We start from the raw sequence: 8,399 nt of genomic DNA, 5'->3' as shown, positions 1-8,399 counted from the left end.
TCAAAAACCAACTCCAAAAAGCCCCCCCCCCCCCCCGGTGAGTATAGATAGTATTCCTCTCCCCTGGTTGTACTGTAGCTACTCCTGACGAAGGGGAAAGGTGACTCTCTATCAACACAAGCTGGTGGCCGGTGTACCTCTTGGCTCCCGGCTGTAATGACAAAACAGGGAACCGTTTGCGGAATGAGAACGGGGTGAGGAGAGACAATAGGGAAAGGACCTGGCTGCTAGCAGTGCGCCCTCTAAGCTGTGGCGTCTGGTGAGCAAAAACTCTACTTTGTGAGCTCTTGGCATTAAAGTGGTGAGCAGGTGATTTGGCTACTGCATCAATGAGTCTGCTCCGGAGCCCTCCACCCTGAGCGAGGACAAAAACGTGTGCGCTGGGGGCTAAGAAACTGTGAGCTCGCTCACACTCACTCAGCTTAGAGGGAACACTGGCTGCCACCCAAGCCCGGATCGCTTACCTTTTAATTTAAGAAAGAGCCAAAGTGTGTTTTGGAAACAGATAAAGCGGCATGTCCATCTGTGTGTGTGTGTGTGTTTGTGTGGTGGGGTCAGGATCGGAGTTCCCTCTAAGCTGAGTTAGTGTGAGCTAGCTTACAGTTTTTTGGCTTCCGCTCACATTTTTATCTCAGCTCAGGAAGGAGGGCTCCAGAGCAAACGAATTTATGCAGTAGCCAAATCACTTGCTCACAGCTTTAATGCTAATAGCTCACAGAATTTTTGCTCACAAGACTCCACAGCTTAGAGGGAGCATTGGTTAGGATCAATGCTCCCTCTAAGCTGTGGGGTCTTGTGAGCAAAAATTCTACTTTGTGAGCTATTAGCATTAAAGCTGTGAGCAAGTAATTTGGCTACTGCATAAACTAGTTTGCTCTGGAGCCCTCCTTCCTGAGCTGAGATAAAAATGTGAGCTGGGGACCAGAAAACTGTGAGCTAGCTCACACTGACTCAGCTTAGAGGGAACGCCGGTCAGGATCCTGCATGCAGCATGCAACTGGTCATGTCTGCACCTATCTACTCTGTATATGATGGAGGCACCCAGCACCGTCACCGAAGGCAAGCGTAGAACGTGGACCGGTGAGTAACTCCGGGAGGGAGAGATTCCCAGCAGCTTCTCACTCAGTAGCGTCAACAGCGTCTGTGGCCCCAAAGGACACTCCTGCCCTGGACTGGTCAGCAAAAGCCGGGGGAAGGGGGATGTGGACAAATAAGCCCCCCCCGCCAATGTTCCCTCTAAGCTGTGGAGTCTTGTGAGCAAAAATTCTCCTTTGTGAGCTCCTGGCATTAAAGTTGGGAGCGAGCGATTGGGCTGCTGCATAAACCAGTTTGCTCTGGAGCCGTCCTCCCTGAGCTGAGACAGAAATCTGTGAGCCGGAGGCGAAAAAACTGTGAGCTCGCTCACACTCACTCAGCTTAGAGGGAACACTGCCCGCAGCATAAAAACACTTTGACAGATTCTCCCAGTTAAGCATAAACTCCTTGTGAGGTAGGTAAACACCACCACCCCAAATTCTGCAGAGACAAAAAGAGGCAGCGCCTGCAGCACCAAACGGACATCAGAGCCGACGTGGAAGTCGGCCCGATGGCAGAACGCCTTTCCTCTCTGAGAAAGACATCCTTCCGCCCCGACCTGGATAGCCCAGGCAAGCCAGATCTCATCAGATCTAAGCGGGGTCGGCCCCCTGGCTAGTAAATGGATGGGAGACCTCCCTGGAATACCAGAGGCGGGAGGCGGGGGCAGGCTTTTTATTCGGCAACCTCTCTGGATATCCTCCGGGCCCCCAGTAGGGGTCAGTCACCAGAGGTCGCCATGACTTCCAGGGACGCACACACTCAGAAATGAAAAATACCCCCCCCAAAAAAAAGGCAGCCCCCCCCCTCCCCGAGGCCTGGCTACCTTGACACCCTCAGACGACTCCCCCCTCCATGCCACCCTGAGAGTCCTCGCAGATCGCTCCTGAGCTTAGACCATCCACCTCTGTACTTTCTGTCTACCGGCTGGGCTTCCAGCTAAAAGACAGTAGTCGCCTGCATAGACACCGCCAACGCTCCCTCTAAGCTGTGGAGTCTTGTGAGCCAAAGTTCTACTTTGTGAGCCGCTGGCATTGAAGTTGTGAGTGAGCGAGTCGGCCACTGCCTAAATGACTTTGCTCTGGAGCCGTCCCTTCCCGAGCTGAGACAAAAACGTGTGAGCCGGAGGCTAAAAAAAACGTGAGCTCGCTCACACTAGCTCAGCTTAGAGGGAACACTGGGCACCACCACCACCACCAGCAGCACCCGCCCCGCCCTAATAGCCAAGGGCTCCAAATAAATTTGGCCACGACAGCACCGGTTTTGTACACAATTTTACACAATTCCAAAGTGGTTCGGACCCCAACAGCGAAAGCTGACATGGAACCTGTATGGATTTACTGCTGCTGCCGACGTCAGTTTGCGAGCCCCCCGCCCCCCATGGATAGCTTATTACACATCATGTATAATTTATACAACGACCACCCCCACCTCCCGTAACAGATCTCGAACGTATACAGCTCTCCAGCGCTTCCTGCCAGCGAATTCCGCAAGATGTGACGTTCCAGGGGTAAGGTGGCCAAGTACAGTAATGGACGACGACGGGATTGTCAGCCACTCGGACGTGCAGGTCCCACACGCGCACACCATGCATCGGGTCTCGCTCCTGCTCCGGCCCTTTCGACCAAGGCCCGTCGCGCGGTCCCCCGTTCCCCCCGGACGGGCGGCAGGAGCCTCTTTTACGGACGGCGGCCACCGCGTCAGTTTTCCTCCCCCTCTGATGACTCCTCTTCGGCCTCCTCCAGCCACTGGATGAACTTCTGGAGCTGAGGGGAACGATCGAGAATGCAAAGGCGGTTAAAAACTCGACAGACTGTCAGCAGAGCCGGTTTGGTGAAGTGCTTAAGTGCGCGGACTCTGATCTGGGAGAACCGGGTCTGATTCCCCACTCCTCCACCTCCAGCTGCCGGATGACCTTGGGCAAGCCACAGTTCTCTCAGAGCTGTTCTCTCAAGGGAAGCTCTTGAAAGAGCTCTCTCAGCGCCGCCTACCTCACAGGGTGTCTGTTGTGGGGAAGGCGTTTGTAAGCCGCTCTGAGACTCTGAGTGAAGGGCAGGATAGAAATCCCTCCTCTTTCGCGGGCCTATATATGTTAATTGGATCTGCTGGATCTGCAGAACACCTGATACCAATTGGCAATCTCACTTGACTGACCAAGTGACATAACCAGTGACACCAATGCTCAGCTGGCTTACTTCACTGGGCTGACATCTGATTGGCTAGCCTAAATCATGCCAGCGCGGGACGCAAGGCATAAAGCAAAGACCCTTCGCTCCAGTTCAGCTTGGCTAAGCCATAGCTTGAAGCTCCTGGCCCTTGTCTCGGGACTCCTCGACTGGGGCGGGCCAGGACTTTGAAACCATCTTGGACTTTGCCTTAAGTACCCCTCTGGATTAGAGAACCATTGTCTGAACCAATGTTTGTAAGCACCTAGAATTAGCTATCTAGCTCTGTTACTTTATTCTCACTGTTCCTCGCTCTTCGTTGTATTCTTCCTGCACGTCCTTTTCGTAAATTACTTCGATTACATTTCGGTGTGTTCTTGCATTTGGGAGGCTTCAGTCTGTCCTTTGGCCCCAGCTGGCTATAGCTAGCTTGTTTTGGGGATTCACCTTGTGGGGTTGCAAAGGTTGGTTTCTTGTTTAAACCTAGGGAGGGGTGGAGACTTGGTCCCTGGTTGTCTGGGAAGTCAAGGAGACTGGTGGCAGCATAGAGATGTGAAAGCCCGGGAAAAAACCGGGAAAATTCAGAAAAAAACGGGTTTTTCCCCGTTTTTCCCCGCGAAGCCTTTTTGGTTTTTTCCCGAAAAATTGGAAAAATTGAAAAAAAGAAAAGAACAGAAAAATGATTATGGAATGTTTTGTTTTAACATGATGAATAAAATATTTTAAAGACAAAGTATTCAAATGTTTTCCAAATAATTTCTAAATCCCAAATCCCTTCTATACACTTCCCCCCTCTTCAGTTATTTTTATGAGAATGGGTTTTTTATTTTTATTTAATGCTATGGAGAGACAATTTGAATAATTGTTACTTCTGGATTTTTAAAATTGTTTTGTGGAGGGTTTTTTTTTGCCTGTTCCACATAAACTAGTAGCCAGTTCAGGAGATTGTTGCTCCATTTGTTACAATTACAAATAAATATTATTTAAAAAGTAAATTCTGTTTGCAATAACTGTTTGGATATACTATATTCTTAATATGCTAGTTGTGATTTAAACGATTTTAATTAACCTTTAAAAAAACACCATAATCTTAATATGCTAGTTGTGATTATTTCATGACAAGTAAAATTGTCCGTAGCCATATTTTATGTTCCTAAAGTAACAAAATGACTTTCAATCTGGAAAAGAAAAAAGGCTAATGTAGCTTTTCTCCCTTCAAATTTTCCAAAAAAATTTCTGTTTTTCCAAAAAAACCCACACACACTCCCCCCCCCCCCCCCTCTCCTTCACAATTTCCAGAAATTTTACATCTCTATGGCAGCAACACTCTGAGATGTGTGGAGTCACACTGCAGGTCTTTTGCTTGGTCTGCCCCTTGGCTCAAACCCCAGCCCCTCTCTTGGAATAAGCCCTCCGAGCAACACTGTGGAAATAGAGGACTGTGATAAGACACCTTTGGGATAAAGAGATGAGAATGTGGAGGATGACATATCAAGGTCGGTTATATGACGAAGGAGACCACCTAGGAAGACTTTGCAGAGGAAGACAATGGCGAACCACCTCTGCTTCTCACTTGCCTTGAAAACCCTATGGGGTCATCGTAAATTGGCTGCAACTGGAGCCAATTTACACACACACACACACACACACACACACACACACACACACACACACACACACAGAGTCTTGAGTCTCAAAAGCATATACCATGGAAATCTTGTTGGGTCTTTAAGGTTTTAAATGACTGAAATGTTGCTCTCGGATTCAAAGTCCACGACAGTCTCCGAAGCCTTCAAGCTAGACTACACAAGTGTACTCTGCATGGGACAGCCCTTGGTGGCAATTCGAAAGGAGCAGCTGATGCTGGATGTCAATCTTTTGGTGGACCTGGGCAGGCAAACTGGTCACAACGTGTCACAAAGACACTACACGGTCCGTGACTGCGTGGATAAGAGAATGACGGCTCTTTAACATCTGCCAAAAGGCAAACGTGAAAGAGACGTTGGAAACACAGGGCCGGCCTGTGCCCTCAAAGCAGCATCAATCTCCAAATGGGAATCTCTTCTGTCTTCTGGAATAAATCTCTGAATGTGACGGAAACAAAGTTGGTGGTGGGGAAGTCCTGTCGAGTCACACCCCATTTATGGTGAGCGCCCCTCATGGGTTTTTCAGGCAAGAGACCACCTAGGAGGTGGTTTTGCCATCGCCTGCCTCTGCGTAGCGACCCGGGACTTCCTGGGCGGTCTCCCATCCAAGTTCTAACCAGGGCCGACCCTGCTTAGCTTCTGAGATCTGACAAGATCGGGCCAGCCCGGGCCATCCAGGTCAGGTGGTGGGAAAGTGCGGTCAAGTCACAGCCAACTTATGGTGACCTCACAGGGTTTTCAAGGTAAGGGAGGTACAGAATCGGTCTGCTATGGCCTGCCTCTGAGTAACAACCCCGGTCTTCCTTGGTGGTCTCCTAAAGTAAAGGTCAAGGTTCCTCCTTGCTCGAAAGCCAGTCGAATCTGACTCTAGGGTTGCGGTGCTCATCTCCGTTTCCAAGCCGAAGAGCCAGCGCTGTCCGAAGACGTTTCCATGGTCATGTGGCCGGCGTAACTAAACACCAAGGCCACGGAACACTGTCACCTTCCCACCGAAGTGGTACCTATTTATCTACTTGCGATTTCTTGCTTTCGAACTGCTAGGTTGGCAGGAGCTGGAACTGGAGACGGGAGCTCACTCCGTCATGCGGCACACTCGGGTCTCGAACTGCTGAACGACCGGCCTTCCGCAGCCTGCAGTTCAGCGTCTTGGTCCCCTACCCAAGTGTTAACCAGGGCCAACCCTGCTTAGCGTCCGAGATCTGATGAGACCAGGCTAGCCCGGGCTGTCCAGGTCAGGGCAGGATAATGAAGCTGGGGGAATATATATTTATTTATTTATTTATTTATTAATTATTTAATTTGATTTATACCCCGCCCTCCCCGCAATCAAGACAAGTGAAAAAGCCTTAATAGCTGAAAAATGGATTACCACAGAGATGGAATTCTAGGAAAAAATAGGTGAAGGTGTGGTAGCCAGTTTGGGTGAGAGACTTAAAATGTCGGCGGCAGGAGAAAAGGAAGAATTTGACCTGGATATACAAATAGGAGAGCTTACTTACGAGCAATTTAAAAGGTTTTTGACAGTTACAATCAAAGAAGCAGTGACAACAGCATGCAAAAACCTGTTTAAAGAATCTCGGGACTTACAAACTGACTTGGCAAATGTAGACGAGGAGGACTTGAAACAAGATTCTCTTTATATTGGTTGAACATCAAGACTATGGCCAGGAGAGGGAGCTACCAAATAAGCAATCTCCAATCACACAAAATTTGGGCCAGAAGATGGAGACCCATAGAGACTATCATGTAACAATAGAAGCGAAAAAAGGATCTATCTTAACTGCCTTAGTGAAAAATAAGAATAAAAAGAAGCAAGATAAGAAGTCAAGAGATGATGAGAAAAACTTTTAAAAACATAAAAGAAAAATAATTGGTTTATGGAAACAGAAAAGGGAAAACTGGGATCTGAGAAGACAAGAATTTAAAGACATTAGACATAGAAAAGAGATCCAGAAAAAGAAGATGACATCAGAAAGATGGGGGAATAAATGTTGGCCAAGAATTTTGTGCGTGCATAGGACATTTCTCCTTGTTGAAATAATGGCTGTGAAGAAGGAAATGGCTAAGGATGAGAAATTTATAAGATATGTTGTCCCAAAAAGTAATTTGAAGATGTACTAGAGATCATGATTAGGCTGAAAGTTCTATTCTATTCTATTATTATTATTATTATTATTATTATTATTATTATTATTATTATTATTTTATTTTTTCTGTTTGTAAACGGCATTCTGATATATAAGTATTTAATATGATTTCAATGGATTAATAAGGATATGCATTGGGAAGGGAATGGTTATAGAAACCCCTACCTTGTTGATTATTATAACGTACATTGAATATAGCTGGGATTTCAATTTAGTGGTAGATAATATCCCAATTTATGGTATTTTGATTATTTGGGGTTTTATTATTGACTCATTTTGTTTGTATATTCTGGACCAGGAGACCCGACCATGCCGAGCCAACGGAGAAACAGCAATAGCCACCACAGAGGGGGTGCCGGTAGGTTGTCCCACCCCCCCTTCATACATTGTGCATACATTGTGGAACACAGGTGATTAGCACCAGAAACCCTGTAAGCCGCTCTGAGACCCTAGCCATGGGACAAGAGCGGGATATCAAGTCTAATGTAAATAAATAAATAAATAAATAAATAAATAAAATGGAATTAAATTTGGGTACTTTGATTTAGGATTAACCTAGATTATAGTAATAGGATATAGATGTAAACTTTGCTTAAACTCTAAATGAAACCTGAATACTTTGGATAATTATAACAGCTCCATAGTAAAGAAATAATCTTAATATGTAAATAAAATAATTACTATGAGTTTGAAATGTTGAAAATTTATAGATATAATTGGGGAGCACTAGTATTGTGATATATGAAACACGTGAGTAGTAATATTATGGGGATAAAAACAGTTGTGCGAGGTGTTATGATTAAGGAGTAATGCACTGTCTTGGTATGAGGTTTGATGTGCTCAAAAAAATCGGTGAACTAGGTGTATGTTGGTGTCTTTGTATGTCACGATTTGTGGAAACTAATAAATATATATTTTTAAAAAAGATAATGAAGCTGGGGCCCTTTAAAACCAACACTCACAGCAGGTGACGTACCACGGCTACAGTCCTGGTCTATGCCCACCAGTCCCACCAAAACAGCAGGCGTCCACAAGGCTTGCTCAACCACAACCGAGCCCCAGCTAGTAACACTCTCCCAGGACCACCCCGGCCTTCTTAAACTGCGCGCAAGGTGGCACACGAAGCCGCTCAAACAGGCCTGCTCTACTCGTCCCCTCCCCCGGCTCACCCGCTGGTTTTTACGGAGCTGCCCGCCTTTCTCGGCGGTATCGCGTTGAGAAAACCAGGTGAGAATCGCCTCTTCCGCCAAGATCTCCAGCTGGTAGAAAGTCATCAGCACCTGCAACAGAGCAGAAGTGGTCAGAAGGCTACTGCAATTGCACACATGAAGCTGATCTGAATATTTCAGGTCCTTGCGTTCTTTTAA

The 8,399-nt window shown here is 46.9% G+C and overlaps 1 protein-coding gene across 1 annotated transcript in view; it reads right to left on the bottom strand.

The window, feature by feature from the left end:
- Positions 1 to 2,269: 2,269 nt before the first annotated feature.
- Positions 2,270 to 8,399, bottom strand: part of EIF2B5 (eukaryotic translation initiation factor 2B subunit epsilon) — a 55,411-nt gene continuing 49,281 nt past the window's right edge. The window contains exons 15-16 of the mRNA XM_015407728.1: positions 8,202 to 8,312; positions 2,270 to 2,840 (exon numbers count right to left, since the gene is read on the bottom strand). Of these exons, the coding sequence (XP_015263214.1) occupies positions 2,775 to 2,840; positions 8,202 to 8,312 (177 nt within the window). The 3' untranslated portion in view covers positions 2,270 to 2,774. The remainder of the gene's footprint in view (positions 2,841 to 8,201; positions 8,313 to 8,399) is intronic.

This window comes from Gekko japonicus, unplaced genomic scaffold (genome assembly GCF_001447785.1).
Source record: "Gekko japonicus isolate JY-2015 unplaced genomic scaffold, Gekko_japonicus_V1.1 scaffold1994, whole genome shotgun sequence".
Classification (NCBI taxonomy): Eukaryota; Metazoa; Chordata; class Lepidosauria; order Squamata; family Gekkonidae; genus Gekko; species Gekko japonicus.
The sequence above is the reverse complement of the archived record's forward strand: the minus strand, read 5'-3'. Positions and strand labels throughout refer to the sequence as shown.